General features: G+C 62.6%; 8 protein-coding genes across 8 annotated transcripts; 4 read left to right on the plus strand and 4 right to left on the minus strand.

The window, feature by feature from the left end:
• Positions 1-70: 70 nt before the first annotated feature.
• Positions 71-2,121, minus strand: RHTO_06051 (x-pro dipeptidyl-peptidase (s15 family) protein; the record flags this gene model as incomplete). The annotated part of the gene is made up of 5 exons (XM_016419712.1): positions 71-931; positions 993-1,272; positions 1,330-1,421; positions 1,487-2,009; positions 2,084-2,121. 5 exons carry the CDS (start codon positions 2,119-2,121, stop codon positions 71-73), a joined length of 1,794 nt encoding a protein of 597 aa, XP_016275166.1.
• A 186-nt stretch (positions 2,122-2,307) lies between these two features.
• Positions 2,308-3,771, plus strand: RHTO_06052 (fumarylacetoacetase; the record flags this gene model as incomplete). Its single annotated transcript, XM_016419713.1, has 4 exons — positions 2,308-2,511; positions 2,576-2,980; positions 3,036-3,360; positions 3,419-3,771. The coding sequence occupies 4 exons, from the start codon at positions 2,308-2,310 to the stop codon at positions 3,769-3,771; spliced, it is 1,287 nt and encodes a 428-aa protein (XP_016275167.1).
• Positions 3,772-4,173: 402 nt separating this feature from the next.
• RHTO_06053 (zeaxanthin epoxidase) lies at positions 4,174-5,835 on the minus strand (the record flags this gene model as incomplete). Its single annotated transcript, XM_016419714.1, has 8 exons — positions 4,174-4,454; positions 4,517-4,626; positions 4,685-4,794; positions 4,852-5,007; positions 5,069-5,224; positions 5,283-5,471; positions 5,531-5,709; positions 5,778-5,835. 8 exons carry the CDS (start codon positions 5,833-5,835, stop codon positions 4,174-4,176), a joined length of 1,239 nt encoding a protein of 412 aa, XP_016275168.1.
• A 263-nt stretch (positions 5,836-6,098) lies between these two features.
• Positions 6,099-7,377, plus strand: RHTO_06054 (phytanoyl-CoA dioxygenase family protein; the record flags this gene model as incomplete). The annotated part of the gene is made up of 5 exons (XM_016419715.1): positions 6,099-6,264; positions 6,335-6,465; positions 6,533-6,856; positions 6,914-7,007; positions 7,067-7,377. 5 exons carry the CDS (start codon positions 6,099-6,101, stop codon positions 7,375-7,377), a joined length of 1,026 nt encoding a protein of 341 aa, XP_016275169.1.
• A 175-nt stretch (positions 7,378-7,552) lies between these two features.
• On the minus strand, positions 7,553-11,667 carry RHTO_06055 (P-TEFb-associated cyclin-dependent protein kinase Cdk9; the record flags this gene model as incomplete). The annotated part of the gene is made up of 9 exons (XM_016419716.1): positions 7,553-8,075; positions 8,126-8,260; positions 8,320-8,439; positions 8,495-8,575; positions 8,632-8,729; positions 8,795-8,911; positions 8,977-9,137; positions 9,193-9,283; positions 9,340-11,667. The coding sequence occupies 9 exons, from the start codon at positions 11,665-11,667 to the stop codon at positions 7,553-7,555; spliced, it is 3,654 nt and encodes a 1,217-aa protein (XP_016275170.1).
• A 309-nt stretch (positions 11,668-11,976) lies between these two features.
• Positions 11,977-13,006, minus strand: RHTO_06056 (transcription factor TFIIA complex subunit Toa1; the record flags this gene model as incomplete). Its single annotated transcript, XM_016419717.1, has 5 exons — positions 11,977-11,992; positions 12,061-12,152; positions 12,237-12,449; positions 12,509-12,763; positions 12,989-13,006. The coding sequence occupies 5 exons, from the start codon at positions 13,004-13,006 to the stop codon at positions 11,977-11,979; spliced, it is 594 nt and encodes a 197-aa protein (XP_016275171.1).
• Positions 13,007-13,212: 206 nt separating this feature from the next.
• On the plus strand, positions 13,213-14,525 carry RHTO_06057 (ATP-synthase delta chain; the record flags this gene model as incomplete). The annotated part of the gene is made up of 7 exons (XM_016419718.1): positions 13,213-13,353; positions 13,535-13,599; positions 13,825-13,910; positions 13,993-14,020; positions 14,111-14,145; positions 14,223-14,248; positions 14,400-14,525. 7 exons carry the CDS (start codon positions 13,213-13,215, stop codon positions 14,523-14,525), a joined length of 507 nt encoding a protein of 168 aa, XP_016275172.1.
• A 585-nt stretch (positions 14,526-15,110) lies between these two features.
• RHTO_06058 (PWWP domain contaning protein) lies at positions 15,111-16,946 on the plus strand (the record flags this gene model as incomplete). Its single annotated transcript, XM_016419719.1, has 9 exons — positions 15,111-15,182; positions 15,314-15,355; positions 15,561-15,658; positions 15,722-16,037; positions 16,093-16,141; positions 16,198-16,247; positions 16,302-16,334; positions 16,394-16,462; positions 16,521-16,946. 9 exons carry the CDS (start codon positions 15,111-15,113, stop codon positions 16,944-16,946), a joined length of 1,155 nt encoding a protein of 384 aa, XP_016275173.1.
• Between the last annotated feature and the right edge of the window lie 460 nt (positions 16,947-17,406).

A 17,406-nucleotide genomic window follows, 5' to 3' on the forward strand; every position in this document is an offset into this window, starting at 1 on the left:
TATACCAAATGCGAATGCAACGAAAGTCAAGACGTCTACAGCGAACCGAGTAAGAGGGAGAACGGGGAGACTAGAGGATGTTGACGAAGGGGAGGATGACCTTCGAGTCGTACTCGCCGCCCAAGTGCACCTTGTGGACGCCCTTGTTGAGCGACTCCTCGGGTACGCTCTTGGTCGAGAAGTGACGAATCTCGTGGTTCATATCGTGACCACCGCCAATCTCGACGCGGAGACCCTCGCCCTCGTCGAACGTCCATCCCATCGCCCAGATCCCGATCTCGAGACGAACGATCTCGCCTGGCTTGAGCTTCTCCTCGAAGGTGTGCGGGTGCCACGGCCAGTTGGGATGGACGTTCTTCGAGGCGTCGATGTGGCGGTGAGAGGCGCGCAGGACGCCGAGCGAGCCGGGGTGAAGGAGGAGGGAAGTGCGGTCCTTGGGCTCGATCTCAGCCTGCGTCGGCGCCCAAGCACGGTTGCGAGGGACAGTCTGGTGCATGAGCGTGTTGCCGTCCTTGTCGAGCTTCTTGAGCGTCACGTAGACGTTCATGTCGTCGTGGTCGTCCGTCGACATGTGCAGGATCGCCTTGGGGATGCCGACGAGCTGCGTCTTCTTGTCGAACTTGATGTCGAACGAGACGACGCCCTTGCCTTCGCCGCGCGAGACGTACGAGACAGTCGACGCCTGGCTCGGAGCTGATTCGGCAAGCTTGCCGTCCGCCGCGAGGAAATGTTCGCGGTAGTCGGTGTCGGGGAGAGGGAAGTCGGGAATCTCGACGTTCTCAATCGCATCGCGGTCGCCGCCCTGCAGGAGTGCCCAGCGGACCTTCGGCGTCTTGGCGACAAAGTCGTTCTCCTTGCCCTTGAGGTAGTGGTCGAAGAACTCGAGGAGCTCCTCGTTCGACTCCTTGACGCAATACAGGTCGTGCCATTCCTGCGAGGTCGAGTAAGTCAGCAAAAGAACTTGAGAAAGGGAATGTAAAGGCGAAGCGCACCTGAATGCCCGACCACCTGATCCATTTCGGACCCTGGCACTCCCAGAAGCCGCGAATCGAGCCCATGGTGTGAATTGACGAGAAGTCGGAGCCGGAGATGTACGCAGGGATCTTGATCTTGGTCATGTCGGCGCGCTTGTCGGCCCAGTAAGGCGACTGGAGCGGCTCGCGCTCGTACATCTCGAAGAAGTCCTCCGTTCCATTGTTGCCCTTGATGATGAGCTTGTTGATCAGGTCCATGTTCGAGATCTCGAAGACGCCACCGCGGACGAATTGCTCGCTGCGAGGGAAGAGCGAGTCGGCGGGTGGAGACGGAGCGAGAGGAGAGCGAACATACCGGAAGAGGTCGCCGCATCCCTCCCAGGGTGCGATAGCCTTGAGCGAAGGCGGCTGCTGCGCTGCGATGTGCCACTGCGAGATGGCGAGGAACTGGAGAGCGAAAGCAAGGTCAGTCGAGGAAGCGAGTGAGCAGGAAGATGCCGCTGCTAACGCACCGAGTTGCCCGCCATACCGACGTTCCCGTTGCACCAGTCCTTCTTCGCAAGGAGCTCGACGACGTCGTAACCGTCCTCTCCCATGTTCTGGCCCATGATCTGCACCGAACCGTCCGAGTTGCCTGCGCCGCGAGTGTCGATACTTGCGATGGCGTATCCGCGCGGGCACCACGTCGCGGGGTCGAGTCCCTCGAACTTCTCCCAGCCACTCAAGTCGGACGAGCGGATACCGCAGCGCCATGTCGTGACGGGAAGCATGTTGATGGACGAGTAGCGTTTCCCGTACGGCGACCACATGATCAAGCATGGGACCTTCTCGTCCGAGTCGGCGGGGCGGTAGATGTCGCAGTAGAGCTTGGCTCCGTCGCGCATGACGAGCTCGACATCGTGCTCGAGGAGGATGTCGGATTCGAGAGGACGGGTGCGTTCGCCCGCAAAGCCTTCGCGGGTGCTGCCCTTCTCGAGGCGCGTCGTCTTGCCTGGGTGGAAGCCGTCGTAGCCATTCACGCCGACAGTCGGCTTGCTGCGCGAGGGAAGAGAGGTCAACACAAGGTCAAAGTGGGGGCGAGCGGACACCGTGGAAAGGCGCGGACGCACTCTATGGGCTTGGTCGCGATGGTGAACGTGGTAGGCATGGTGGCTAGGATGCGTGAGCTAGAGAGAGAACCCGGGAAAGCTCTTCAGGCGCAACCATCGACCACAAAAGCTGGCCCGGAGAGACCGGCCGATGGGCGTCCCACTTAACCAGCGGTGTGCGAGCGTTGCCGCGGCTTGGAGATGCTCAGCAGCACGACAGAGACACACAGACAGCGCCAGCAACCATGCAGTCCTGGCTAGACATCCCCGCCGACTCGCACTTCTCCCTCGCCAACGTCCCGTTCGGCATCATCTCGCACGCGGGCAGCGGCGGTGCGAGGGTCGGAGCGACACGTCTCGGTGACTGGGCAGTCGACTTGAGCGTACCCGAGGCAGCAGGACTCCTGGCGGAGGCGTTTGAGCAGAAGGAGACGTCGTTCTTTGCAAAGGTGATGCGTCCTCCTCCTCCTCGCCCGACATCTCCTCCGCTGATATCACTTCCTTCACACACAGCCGACTCTCAATGACTTCGCTGGACTCCCTGCCAGGATCCGCCAGAACGTACGCCTCGCCATCCAGTCGCTTTTCCGCTCGAACTCGTCGCTCCCCGACGACTTGCATTCGCGCGCCGTCCTTACGCTCGACTCGGTCGAGACGCACCTTCCCTTCAGCATTCCCGACTTTGTCGACTACTCCATCTTCCCTGCGCACGCGCTGGGCGCCGGCAGGGCAATTTTCGGCCCCCAGAACCAGATGCCGCCTGCTTGGAACGCCCTGCCGATGGCTTACAACGGCCGCGCCGGCACGGTCAGCGTCAAGAACGAGATTGTGCGCCCGCAAGGACAGACGAGGGCGTTCTCTGCCGCGCGCGAAGTCTCTGTCGGATCTTGCCAAGCTCTCGACTGGGAGTTCGAAGTCGTAAGTCCTCCTGTCTCTCCCTCCTTTGCCTGTTGCTGACCTCTTCATCCGACAGGGCGCCTTCGTCGCCGAGCCAACTCAGGACGGCACCGTCTTAACGCCCTCGACCGCCACCTCTCACCTGTTCGGCTTCGTCCTGCTCAACGACTGGAGCGCCCGCGATGTGCAAGCGTTCGAGATGGTCCCTCTCGGGCCTTTCAATGGCAAGTCGTTCGCAACGACTATCTCACCTTGGGTCGTCGTGCCCGAGGCGCTTGAGCCGTTCGCGACCGTCAAGCCGCCGAGGCTCGAAGGAACGGCTTTCGAGGAGCCCGAGTACTTGCGCGAGAAGGAGGGTGCGAAGACGAACTACGACATCGAGTGCACTACCACGCTCCACCGTGCGTCTTCCCGCCGTCGAGCTTGTCAAGCCGCGGCCTGACCATTCCCTCCTCGCAGTCGCCTCGAACCCCTCGACCGCCGAGCCCGTCGCCAAAGCCAACTTCGCCCAAGCCTTCTGGTCCTTCCCCCAACTCCTGACCTACCAAACCTACTCCGGCGCGCGCCTCCAAACAGGCGACCTGCTCGGGTCGGGCACGATCTCCAACATGGGCGATCGCTCTCAAGGCTGCATGCTCGAGCTCTCACAGGGCGGGAAGGTGCCGCTCAAGATTGGAGGAGAGGAGAGGAGGTGGATTGAGGATGGCGATGAGGTGGTGTTCAGTGCGGTTGCGGGCGAGGAGGGTGGGAAGGTTGGGTTTGGCGAATTGCGTGGGAAGGTGTTGCCGACTTCGACGCTGAGGATGGCGTAAGGAGTAGATTTGTGTGTTCTGCTGTGCTATGAGTTATCGTCGGTCGTTTGTCCAGCCTTCCTCGCTTCCGAACGAGTTGCTCCCTCCGCTTCGCCCCCGGGAGCTTCCACCGTCGCGCTCTCGTGTTCCCGCTCGTCGTGTACGCCGGAGATTGACGTAGTAAGCGCCAGCCGGAGGTCCTTGCGTTGAATGACGCCGACGCGCGATGGCTCAACCGCGCCTTCGCAATCTCCTGTTGAGCAGTTCCGGCTGTCGCAAGCTGAAATTGCTTTGGTTGAAGCGAAGGCTCTCTCCCAGAGCAGGGACAAAGAAGGATGAACAGGCTAGATTTACAGAGACTGCGAAGAAACGGTGCGATACCAAGAGAACTGGAGGAAAAGAGTAGAGTAGAGTGAAGGACAACTAGACCGGCACCTCGACGCCCATCTTCTCCGCCCACTCCTTGGCGCCATTGTACCCAAAGTTATACTGCGCGTGCTCCTGCGCATTCACAACCTTCTCACCCTCCCTCGGTCCGAGAGCTTTGGCGCGCGAGAAACCCTGGATGAGCGAGGCGCGCTCGTAGCGCACTTTCTCGGCGCGCTTGAGGAGTTCCGGGACGGAGGATGGGGAGGTCGAAGGAGGGAGGAAGACTTCGAGCGCTTCGGCGTCTTCGATGGCTTGTCCGCCGCCTTGTCCTTGGTCTGTGCGAGATCGTGACCGTCAGCGGGGTGACGTTGCTCAATGGCCGGGACATGAAACGCACGAGGGAGCATAGCGTGAGCAGCGTCGCCGATGAGGATGACCTTGCCCTTCGTCCAGGTGTCGAGCGGGTCCTGCTCGCGCAACTGCCAGAGCGCGCACGACGAGACGTTTCTGCGAGCGAGTAGTCCATGAGACAATGCTTCTCAAGCTGAAGAGAGGGCCGACGCACCGGAGGATGTCCTTGGCATCCTCGCAGAAGGCAGAGAACGACTCGAGCAGCTGCTCCGGTCGTCCAGGGACCTGCCACTGCTCCGTACTGCCCTCCGCCTCCGAGTCGGGCTGGTAACGAGGACTGTCAGCGAGAGTCAGCACGGAGAAGAAGCGGTGAGCACGCACGACGATAGCGACAATGTTGAGATACTGGCTGCGGCGGCAAGGGTAGGCGACGAGACGGCGGTCCGGGCCCATGTACGTCGTGAGACCGGTTCCTTGCGCGTCGCCAGCGACGATGTGAGCGATCCGAGGGTTGGCGGTGACGATGTCGGCGGGGATCTGCGAGGAGGGAAGGTCAACTTTTGCCGCCTTGCTGTCGAAGCGGCGATTTGGGATTCACAAGAGCGCGGTAGGCGGAGTGTCCTGAACGCTTGGCGATGAGCTGGTCTCCGAGGACAGCGGTACGAGCGACGGAGTGAATGCCGTCGGCCGCAACAATCACGTCCGCCTTGATTACCTCGCCATCTTGCAGCTCAACGATGCCCTCTTTGCAGTCCTGCGGAGTTGGATTCGTGTCAGCAAACTGCGAGGAACAAGGCAGTAGGCAGACCCACAACTCGGACAACCTTCGCAGCGGTGCGGATGGTGGCAGGAGCTCCTGGGCCGTCCGCCGTCGTCGCGAGCCGCTTGAGCTCGTTGTGCAGGTCAACGCGGTGGTTGAGCAGCCAAGGCGCGCCGAACTCCTTGTTTGCGAATATCGGAATCCGGAAGTGAGTGTGTCCCTCCGCGCCCAACTCGTGGTACTGCGGGCAGAGGAGTCTCGTCAGCGTCGCTCAAGGAAGTACTAGAGCTGGTAACGCACCCAATTGGCCTCGGGACTGCCGAGCTTGTCGAGGTCGAGTCCCCATTTGATAGCAATCTTCGAAGCGTTCGGGGCGAGGTGGATGGCCGCGCCAATCTCCTCCTTGAGGCGGCTCTGCTCGAGGACGGTGACATTATGGCGGCGGAGGGCGGTCGCGGCGGCCAATCCAGCAATGCCGGCTGTGAGGAAGGAAGCGGATCAGCCAAAGCGGAGTTGCGCCAGGACGGCCTCGAGTGCGCTCGCTCACCGCCAATCACCACAACGTCGAGTTTGCGAGTGTTGGGTGCGAAGCTGGCGTCAGGCATGGCTGCTGGGTCGTCTGGTGAAGGTACCTAAGCCTGCGACGCGGTGTTGGCGTTGCTTCAGCTGCTCCCCTCCCCCCGCGTCTCGCCCGCCCACCACCGGCCGACTTTGCTTATCCCCGTGGAGCCAGAGCCTGCGCGCCGGGGCCAGCAGATCATCCGGAGTGGGATCTGAGCCGCACGACTTCGCAGCGGACGACCGCCGCGGCAGCGCTCCTCTTCCTCTCCAGCTCCTTCACACACGCACAACTCCCGCACAAGCTACCATGCCCATCCCCAACCCTGCCAACACGACCCACGACACCCCGGAACTCGACTGCATCGACTTCTCCGGCAAGACCGTCTATGGCGACTTCCGCGACGACATCGTTCGTGACGGGTTCGCTGTCGTGAAGAACGCTCTCTCGCCCGAGCGTGCCCAGCACTACGTCCGTGAGTCGCTGGCTTCGACAGTCCCGCCCTTGTTCTCTCCTCCTGACCTCTCCCTCGGCCCGTCTCGCAGAGGAGATCCACCAATGGCTCGAGAACTTTGGCCTTGGCTACAAGCGTGACGACCCTTCGACTATCAAGGAGGAGTGCTTGCCTATCATCCACCAGAAGGGACTCCTCCAAGCGTACGGAATTCCTCACGAGGTCCGCTTCCTTCCTTCCCTCCTCTATCGCTCGGCCAACTGACATTTGGCGACGTCGTGTACGACAGAGCTTCACCTGGGGCGTCCGCTCCGAGCCCGGCGTGATCGGGGTCTTCGAGAAACTCTTCAATACCGAGGATCTCCTCGTCTCGTTCGATGCCGTCAACGTCTCGCTCCCTAACCGCCGCGACCTTCCTCCCGTCAAGCCCTGGGCACACCAGGACCAGGACCCGCTCCGTCCTGGCTTCCGCTGCATTCAGGGCTTCGTCAACCTCAACCCTTGCGGCGACAACGACGGAGGACTCATGGTCCTTAAGGGGGGCCACCTCATCTCGAAGGAGTACCACGAGGCATTCAAGAACGAGGAGCAAGAGTTCCGCTGGACGAACGAGGTGCGATGAATCCGTTCGTCCTCCTCGACTCGCGCTCACCAGGTCTCTCGTCCGCAGATGTACCTCTTCAAGGACACCGGCTTGAAGTGGCTCGAGGAGAAGGGTCTCGAGTGGGTCAAGGTCAACTGCGGACCGGGCGACCTCGTTCTCTGTATGTTGCGTCCTCCTCCGTCTCGAAAGACTCGCCTCCTAACCTCCTTCACCTCGCAGGGGACTCTCGCGCGCCTCACTACAACGTCGCTCCTACGGGCGACATGGCTCGCTTCGTCGTCTACACCGCCTACGCGCCGGTCTCGACCGCAACGAAGGAGGACTTGATCCAGAAGAAGTGGCTCTTCGAGAACACCAAGGGTCACTCTCACTGGCCGCAAGGTTTCCAGCCTTTCGTCGAGCAGTTCATCGCCCCGAAGCGGAATGGCGAGCTTGACCCGCACAACAACTGGACGCCCCGACAGAAGCCCGTCTTGAGCGAGCGCGCGTTCAAGTTGACGGGGATTCCTTACCTCGAGGCCATGTCCTGAATGTGTCCCTTCTCCCTTTGAGTAGAGCAGTCGTCTGTTGTTCAGTAGTCCCTCCCTCGCCGTGCATTCGCAGTCTTTCGGCAGTCTCCTCTCCTCAGCGGCGAATGAATGAGAGACAACAGGCTTGCGATGCAGGGTGCGAGTACAGAAAGAAGAGTGCGTGCGAAGCGCAAAGTCAATGCTTCTTCGCGAACCGCTGCTTCAGGTTGACTACCGGACCGCGACCTGGTGCTGCGGCTGCTGGAGGCGCTCCGTACGGCCGCGCCGGCTGCGAGTGCCACGACGGCCTCGTCGACTCATACGCACCGTTCGTCGGGCGAGCACCGACAGTCGCGACGGGCGGACCTGCGGCGGCGTAGCTGCGGTGCGGTCCTCCTCCTGCCATTCCTCCCATCCCTGCACCGCCGTACGGCTGCTGCGCCGGAGCATTGTACGGGTTCGCCATCGGCTGAGGGGGAGCGTTGTAGGCTGCGACAGGCGGGCCGTTGAATGCGGCTGGAGGGGGCGGACCGTTGAAAGGCGCGGAAGCGTGCTGGTTTGGGTAAGGCTGCTGAGGGGGAGGATTGCCGTAGCCGGGCATGGCGGGACGAGCGTGCATGGGCTGCTGCATCTGCTGGACGGGCTGGCCGAACGCGGCGTGCTGGTCTTGCACGCGCTTGCGCCGGTCGAGCTCGTGCGACGCCTCGTAGGTCGGCATGCTGCACGAAGTGTGAGCGACGAGACTGCTCAAAGGAGAGGAAAGACTGACCGAGACGGCTCGCAAGGGAAAGGTTCGGTCCAGAACCAGTCGTGGTCGAGCGCCTCGTTGGCCGTCAAACGCTTCTTCGGGTCGAGCACGAGGATGCGGTCCATCAGGTCGCCGAACAAGTCGTCGTTCGCTTTGCTGCGAGGTGAAGAGCTGTCAGCGAGAAGTAGAGAAAGCGATGTAGGAGGCGGACGTACCCCGCCCAGTCGGCTCGAACAGAACGACCGTTGTTGGCCCAGGTGACGGTCTCGTGTCCTTCGACGCCCGGCAAGCTGCGCCAACCTGGCATCGTCTCGTCTGTCGGCGGTCCGCACGAACTGCGAGAGAGACGGATCAGTGGGAGTTGCTAGCGAGCGGAGATTGGCAACGCACGCAAAGATCCGAACGGCTTGGTCCATGTCGGAGCTGCCGGGGAAGATGGGCGAGCGATGCCACATCTCGGCCATGATGCAGCTGTGAAAGCGCTCGATCAGCTTCAGCTCCAGCAACGGCAGTGTGAGCGGACGCACCCGACTCCCCACATGTCGACGGGCGTGTGGTAGCGCTTCTCGCCGAGCAAGAGCTCAGGCGGACGATACCAGCGCGTGACGACGCAGCTCGTGTACTCCTGTGATGCCGGACGAAGCGTGAGCACGTCGGACCCGCGATAAAGGCGGACGAGACCGAACGCACGACGTTCTTCTCGAATGCTTCGATGCTGCGTGCGAGACCAAAGTCGGCGATCATGAGCTGGCCCTTGTTGTTGATCAGCAGGTTGGCGGCCTTCATGTCGCGATGCAGGATGCGGTTCTGCCCAATGCGGAATGCGAAGTCAGTTGCGCTCATTCGAAAGCAGATCACCGCTCAAGACTCACGCGATGCAGGTAAGCCGTTCCTTCGAGCAGCTGCTTCGAGTACTGCTTGATGTGCTCCGTCTCGAGCTTGACGCGCGGGTTCTCGAGTAAGCCCGCCAGGTCGTGGTCCATGTAGGGGAAGACCATGAACGTCTTGCCGAGCGAGAAGTTCTGGGCATCGGCTGGGAACGGCGGAAGTCAGTACCTGAAATGAGGAGGTGGGCGGAATGAACGAACCGGGCTCGTAGGCGATGTCGACAACTGGAACGACGTTCGGGTGGTCGAGCATCTTGAGGATGCGAATCTCGCGCACCGAGGTGATCGGCAGCTGCAATTAACAGGTGAGCGACACGACACACGAAAGCGAAGACCGGAAGAACGCACGCCGTCACCCTCGTTGTGAAAGATAATCTGCTTGAGCGCGACCACATTGCCCTTCCTCACCCTCAACCCAACCTTGACAAGCTTCTCCTCCTCCTCTTTCTCCTTCTCAGCCTCAGTCGCGGTCACAGGCGCCTTGTTCCCACCCCTCATACCCTTCCAGACCACACCAAACGTCCCCTCACCCAGCTTCTCATTCAGCGAGTACTCGCTGATATGCGAGCACCCGACGTACTTGCGCTCGATTCTCGTCGCAGACGAGGACGACGATTCGGCCCGCGCGCGAGCGACGAGCTCGTCGACTTCGGCGTCGTTCATCTCGCGCACCCAGAGCTCTTCCGCACTTCGGTTCGAGCGCATGGTGAGCGGCAAGGGATCGGCGTGCAGAGCGAACGAAGTCGGTTGGAGAGAAGAAACGGGAGTTGGAGCGGCGTCGCGAGACGAAGAAGGAGCGGGAGCGCCGACGGCTGGAGAGGGGTTGATCGACTCGGAAGGCTGAGAAGCGGGACGCGATCCGGCTGGAACGGCGGTATGAGGAGGGGCGTGGATAGGTTCCGGGCGGATGAAAGATGAATGGAGAGCTGGAGGCGGGGGAGGCGGCGGGAAGCCCGCTTGCGGGACGAAAGCAGGCGGAGGCGGGAGATGCGAAGGCGGCGGGGGAAGCGGGAAATGCTGCTGCTGGTGCTGGTGATGCGGCTGTGGAGGTGGCGGCGGCGCAGAGCGGTCGGCGTAGCGGTCTCGGGGATCCTGCATCACACCGTTCCGCATCGCTCCCTCGTTCCTCCTCACATTGCCCGACCTCATCCTCTCCTGCACCTCTTCGCGCTGTCGAGGATCTAGGATGCTCTTCTCGTACGGGTCGCGCGGCGTCCCCGACTCGGAAGGACTGTCGTGCACGCTTATAGGCGACCGACTCGGATCGCGCGACCTCGCTCGTCGAGGCGCAGGCGACCTGTCCGACTTGTGCCGCTTCGAAGGGTGGTCCCTGTCTTCGTCGTGGTACGAGACGGGTCGACGATCGTATCCGCGGTCTCGGGGGTAGTCGTCGCGGTGGTCTCGCCTGCTCGACGAGCGGTCATCGTCGCGCCGACCCTGCCAGCGCTCGTCGCCTCGCCGGTCCTCTCGCCGGTCATCGCCTCGTCGGTAGTCACCTCGCCGATCGTCTCGGCGCTCAGCCCAGTAACCCTCGCGGTCTCGGCGACCGTCCTCATGCCGCCTCGGTTCGCGCGACGAAGAGGAAGGCGCCGGCTCCTGGTCGTACGGAAGACCCACTTGCCCTTCGTACGGGTCGTACGACGCCCACTGCGACTGACGATCGTAATCCGCCATCGGCCGGTGTTCGCGCGGCGAGTCGTACCGCGCAGACCTCGAAGGACTGGCGTAGCTGTCCCTCCTGTCCCTCTCCCTCTCGCCGCCGCGTCCATAGCCGTTCCCGTTCCCGTACCCATGTCCGTGTCCGTGTCCGTGTCCGTTCGCATACGACGACGACGAGCCATGAGGCGGAGACCTAGGCCTCTCATCCATCCTCCTCCATCCCTCCCTCTCCCTCTCCCGCTCCTCGCCTTCTTCCCCCTCCCCTCGTCCCCCACTCTGACTCTGACTAACACTCCGTTCCCGATCCCTCCGCATCATTTTCTCCGAATACGAGTTCCCCTCGCTCACGCGCCGGCGGATCAAGTCCCCTTCGTTTGCGGCGGGCGGGTTGGTCGTCGTCGTCGTGGGTGGAGGGGGAGGGGGAGAAGTTCCAAAGACAGGTTTAGGCGGTAACAACGGACCCCTCGTCGTCGTGGTCGGACTCGCAGAGCGTCCGGAACCCGCCCCAACAAGGCCCGTAGAACGCCTCAACTCCTCCAACGCCTTGATATCCTCCTCATCCACCTCTCCCACCTCTTTTCGCTCCTTCTCCTTCTCCTTCCCCTTGCCTGTCATCGCAAACACGTTCTTCGACCCGCCGGATGGGACGCGAGACTTGGCAGGCGACTTGGGCGAGGCGGTCGAAGAGGCAGAGGCAGCGGCAGCGGATGCGGCAGCCGCGAGAGCGATTGAGAACCGCGGTCGTTTCTGGGCTGGGACGGGCTTGGTGCTGGCCGCTGTGGTCGTGGTCGTGGTGGGTTGGGCGGTGGAGGTTGATGAGGCGGCAGGAGGAGGAGGAGGAGGAGGAGTGGGAGGGGGAAGAGGCGATTCGCCCGTCGAGCCAGACGCAGACGCAGATGCCGCCCCACGGATACTCAACAGCGCCGGTCCTGCTGCCTCTCCTCCCGCCGAGGAGGGTGCTGATGAGGAGGCGCTGGTCGAGCGAGGCGCGGCGGGCGGTGGATCAGGATCAGCCATGCCTGCTTTGCCCTCACTAGCTCGAGCACAGAGAGGAGCTAGCGCGCGCTTGAGCTGGCGCGACGCGGGGTGCCGCGGCGAAAGAAGAGAGGGAGAGAGAGGCGAGCGAGAGGAGCGGGGTCGGGGTGACTGGAAACAGTGGAGGGGAGCTCTCGACAAAGACGTTGGGTGAATGCGAGTTCGTTACTACGTATGGTGCTACAATGCGCCCTCGGCGCGCGCAAGAGGGAGAAGAACAAGCGCGACTGCTCCGAAACAAGCGACTCTTCCCTCCGTCCCTTCCTCCCTTCCTCCTTCAGTGCAAGCATCTCAGAACTCGAATTCCCTGCCCGCCCAAACGAGCCACGGTGAGCAACAGCTGGAGCGGAAGGCAGGGGGAGAGGAGGGACGGACCCTTGGCACTTGGCAAAGATGAATTCGCGGCCGTTGACGCTCGCGAGGCCGTCTTTGAGCGTCACCTTCCACTTGTTCTTGACGCGCTGGACCTGCGATCAAGCCCTTACTCGCATCAGTCTCGTCCCGCGCAGCAAAGGCAAGAGAGCGAAGGAGGAGGGGTTCAAGCCGCGCACCTTCTCGTACAACGCCAACACAAAGTCCCCACCACCCGACTCGCCCTCCTCGTCGTCCAACGCAAGGTCATCGTCATCGTCGTCGTCCAAATCCGAGTTGATCGCGTCTTCGTCGCCCAGACCGCCGTCTTCTTCGTCCGCGCCGGCGCCCGAGGGTTTGGGCTTGGATTCGCTGCTGGATGCGGCTTCGAGCTTTTTTCGGGCTTTTGTTTCCTGCAGGACAACGAGGGGTGAGCGGGAGGGAAAGGGAAAGAGGCCGGAGCGAAGCGCACCTTTCTCACCCTCTCCTCCTCGACCCTCTTAGCCTTCTTCTCCCTCTCCTTCTCCTGCAAACTAACCATCGGGAACTGCCTCGCAACCGGCTCCATCCTCTCGTCGCTCGTGAAGTCTGCCACGCGCGACTGGGCCAACCGCAATTCCCATAGCCTGACGAGTTCCTGGAGGACTGCCTCTTCGATACCGAGTTGGTCGAATTCGGGACGGATCGAGTCGGTTACGTCGGTTATGATGGAGCGGTAGACGGGGGGCTGTGGGTGGGTTCGTGGGTTCGAGGACGGAGTGTGAGTTGGGTGGGAGGAGAGGTGGCAGAGCGGGATGGGAGAGCGTCGTTCGTGCGTGGCGAGTAGCAAGAGTCCAGCAAGAGCACAGCAGCGAGTCACAGCAGGTCACAAGCCAAGAGTAGGCGCAGGGAGCGAGATGCGGGTGGGAGATGTCAGCGGGAGGTGAGGGAGCGCGCGGGACTGAGTGCGCACCACTTGGCGGTTCGACATGGTTCCGTGTGCAGTTCCCGTGTCTCGTCCAGCAGTCCCAGTGAGCGTGTGAGCACGAGTGGCAGAGTGAGCCGCTGGTTGGTGAGTTAGAGGAGGGATGCGAGGTGCGAAAGTGTGCCACGTCTCGTCGTGCGAAAGCTGTTGGCTCGTCCTCCTCGTCGCTCGCTGGCCTCGTTGTGTGTTGCACGCTCACTCACTCGCTCACGATGGCCTCGTTCGCACTCTCTGCCCTCCGCCGCGCAGCCCTCCCCCGCTCCGCCGCTCTCGTCGCAGCCCGCCGCGGGTACGCAGAGGCAGCCGCCAGCCAGTCCGACAAGCTCCGCCTCTCGCTCGTCCTCCCCCACGAGGTCAGTCCTTCGTACCCTTGACACACTCTACAGTCCCACTCTGGACCACGGACGACCGAGCCAAGTCGCGGCGAGTCGAGGTGGACTCGTTTCTCACTCACCGACCGACCACCCCTCATCGCACACCAACCTCACCTCTCGTCTCTCGCCTCGTGCTGACTTGGTCAACGTATGCACACAGACCATCTACCAGTCCCAGGACGTCGTCCAGGTCAACCTCTCGGCAGAGTCGGGCGACCTCGGTGTGTGAGTCCTACGCTCGCTCGCTCGCTCGCTTGCGGGTACCCTTAGCTGGCTGGTGGCGATGAGACAAAGGGACGGCGCAAGACCTCGTACTCGACGATGGTGCTGTCGAGAGGACACGGATGGCGCCAGGCTGGTGGCAAGAACTCGGTCCTCCCCTCAGGACCTACGCTCTCGCCCGCCCAAACAACCCCAACTGACCCCCCCACTCGCTCCCTCGCACACCAGCCTCGCCAACCACGTCCCGACGATTGAAGCCCTCAGGCCCGGCGTCCTCGAGGTTGTCGAGTCGGGCGAGTCGAAGAAGTGGTTTGGTGCGTACATCACCCACCTCTGTCCTTTCCTCCGTGCTGTGAGGAAGGTTGCTGATTGAAGTTCGTGGTCTCTTGCGCACAGTCTCGGGCGGATTCGCCAACGTTCACCCGTGCGTCCCCCCATCCAGCGTCGCCGTTCTTTTCTTCACCCGCTCGCGGTGGTACTGACGAGATCGGCGCTCTACCTTGTGCGTGTGCAGTAACAACACCATGACCGTCAACGCCGTCGAGGCTTGTGCGTCTCCCTTCTCTTCTCTCTTGCTTCCCTCTCTCTGGCTCGAGGCTGATCGCGGTGGGGGATCGTTGGGACAGACCCTCTCGACGCTTTCTCGCCCGAGGTTCGTCTCAAAGTCATCTTCCACTCACGTTTCCACCCTCTGCTTCTCCCCCTCGTCTCTCCCCGCGCCTCTCCTCCCTCTCTCTCCTCCCTCCTCTCCCCCACCCCCGCTCAAGCCAGCTGACGCTCGCCCGCTCGTCTCGTCCTGACAGGCAATCCGCTCCCACCTCGCCGAAGCCCAACGCGTCGCGTCCGGCAACGGGACGGAAGAGGAGAAGGCCGAAGCGGCGATCGAGGTGCAGGTTTATGAGGCGCTGCAGGCGGCTATCAAGGCCTAAGCCACACCCTTAGAGGGTAGAGGGAGGGAGGGGAGGGAGGGGTGAACAAAAGGATTTCTTTTGCGGTTCCTCAGGGTTGAGGAGGAGAGTAAGAGGGGAGAGAGCGATGGGTTCGTTTGCGTGAGTCGATGGCGGTTGTGCTCGTGCTCGTCGTTTGTCAGGAGAGACTCGAAGCTGCAGCTCTGGCGCGACTTGCTCGTCGTGACCCGGCCTCTTTCCCACGAGGAGGAAGAGGAGCACCTCGTCCAGCTCCCTCGCTCGTCCCGGTGCTTGCCGCGCTCCTACACGCCCCTTGAGAGCTACATCGAGTGCACCAGCACACCCATCGACCCGCCTCAGTACGCGCGGCAGCCTATCTCCGCCCCGCCGCGCCCAAGGGTTGACCGTTGACCTCGCTCTCTCCCTCTGCCCATCTCCTGCTCCCCTCCACACACACCACCAGCTTGCTCCTACCGCTCCTCTCCACCCTCTCCAACCCACACCGTACGTCCCCTGTCCCCTCACCGCACCGCCCGTCCTCCCTCAAACTCAAAACAGCCCCCCCGTCCCCCCTCTCCCTTCCCGCGAGACAGTCACCGAAGCAGGATGCCGCCCAAGGGAAAGAAGAGTCAGGAACCGAAGGGTGATCCGAACCATGTCTTTTCAGAGGGGGATATCGTGCGTCTCTCGCTTTCCTCTCTTCCCTCGGGTGGGCGGGATGCGTCGAGAGCGTGCGCGGTGGTAGGAATGCGGGGGAAGGGTACAGAGGCTACAGGGAGCTGACTGTGTTGAGTGGACGCGCAACGCAGGTCCTGGGAAAGGTCAAGGGTTACCCGAACTGGCCTGGACAGGTGCGTCCTCCCCTCCTTCCTCTTCGCGCTCGACCGGCTCGCCAGACGCGTCTCCATACTCTTCCGTACTTTCTCTCCACGTCGCCCGCCCGCCGACTCGCCAAGACACGGCGATCCAGCACCCGATTCGATCCCCGCTTGTCAAGGAACGCTGACTCCCTCCCTTCCCTCACTCGCCTGGTGTGACCGTACGCGCGCGGAACAGATCGTCAAGCACGATTCGGCACCTCCGAAGGTGCAGAAGGAGAAGCCTCCCAAGGGGAAGAACTTGAACCTCGTGCAGTTCTTCACGGCCGGAGACTAGTGCGTTCCACCCTCTCCTTCGACGAGGATGCGCGCTGATGCAGGAGTTGGATGGTGACGCAGCTCCTGGCTCCCCTCTCGCGACATCTTCGTCCTCACGCCGCGCGAAATCGACGCCTTCCTCTCGGACAGCAAGAAGAAGAAAGGCGACCTCTTTGACGCGTACAGCGTCGCCAAGGACCCAGTCGAGTGGAACCGCCAGCGCGCGGACGCACAGGCTGAGTGGGACGAGTTGCAGGCTCAGTTGGCGAATGAGGAGGACCAGCTTGCGAGTGATGCGGAGGGGGAGAGCAAGGTTGAGGGGAAGAAGAGGAAGAGGCCGGCGCAGGCGGACAAGCCTAAGGGCGCGGAGAAGAAGAAGGCTACCAAGGCGAAGAAGGTGAGTGTGCGTGAGTTGGCGGGCGAGGAGGATGGCTGACGCGAGGGTTGGGCAGGACGACGACGCGCCCGCGCCCAAGAAGGCCAAGACTGCTGCTGCTGCCTGTGCGTGCGCTTCGTCGTGCTCAAGCTGGATGAAGCTGACGACTCACGAGGAGCAGCGGACGACCCTGCCGAGACCGTCAAGAGCTGGCGGCACAAGCTGCAGAAGGTGTGTCCGCCCCACGCCGCCTGATGCTCCCGCGCTAATTCAGCCACTCTGCAGGTCTTCCTCGGCAAGACCGACCCCGCAGCCGAGGTCAGTCCGCCTTCCCTTTCTCCGCCGCGACTTTCGCTTACCCCCGTCCCCGTTCGCAGGAGATGTCCAAGTGCGCCGAGTACTTTGACGCCATGGAGAACTTTGAGATGAAGGAGGAGTGGCTCAAGGTGTGTCTTACCGTCTCTGACACGCAGAACGCGTGCTGACTCGCCGCCGCGAACGCAGGAGTCGAAGCTCAACAAGGTCCTCAAGCGCATCGCGCTCATGAAGGACGGCGTGATCCCCGACGAAGACAAGTACAGCTTCCGGGAGCGCTCGAGCCAGCTCGCGTCCAAGTGGGCCAAGATGTTTGATGGCGCCGGCAACGAGTCGCCTGCGCCTGCGGCCGCCGGCACGTCGACCTCGGGTGAGGCTGCCGCACCCAACGGCGACGCGCCCAAGGAGGAAGAGGCTGCTGCTGCGCCTGCTGAGGAGGACAAGAAGGACGAGGCGGAGCCTGCTGCGCCGGTTGAGGAGAAGAAGGAAGACGACGCGCCTATGCAGGTCGACGAGCAGCCCAAGGAGAACGGCGTCGAGGGCGACAAGCAGGCTGATGCGCCTGTCGAGGAGCCCAAGAAGGACGACGCCCCCGCCGCTGAGGCTTCGGCTTAGGTTTCCCCAACTCTTCGCTTGTCGTTTCACCCCAAGGTCCTCTCGTTGTGTACTCGCCTTTCTCTCGCTTTCCAAGTCTCGTCGTGATACCTTCGCCGTCGACGCGTCGTCTGTACTGGTCCTCCCTCACCCCGCCTTCCCATCTCTCGACAAAATCACCCCCGGCAGTCGCGGCACCTCCCTCCTCTCCCTCCCCTCGCCTATCCTGCGCTCCCTAATATCGCCCACCGGCTTCTCTGGCATCGTCGCGTCGTCGTCCACGTCTCAGGGGACTCGGCGCGGCACTCGCTCTCCCCCTCTCCTCGCGATTCGACCTCGACTTTCCCTGCCGGCTTTGCGATCCTTCGACTGGCCCGCCCGTCACTCTCGCGTCGCCCACGTCGACCCCGCTGTCGGCATCGTCGTTGTTTCGTCGTTGCACGCCCTCGTGCGCCTCGTCCTCCCCCTCCCTTGCCTCCTC

The sequence above is a fragment of the Rhodotorula toruloides genome (genome assembly GCF_000320785.1).
Source record: "Rhodotorula toruloides NP11 unplaced genomic scaffold Scaffold4, whole genome shotgun sequence".
Classification (NCBI taxonomy): Eukaryota; Fungi; Basidiomycota; class Microbotryomycetes; order Sporidiobolales; family Sporidiobolaceae; genus Rhodotorula; species Rhodotorula toruloides.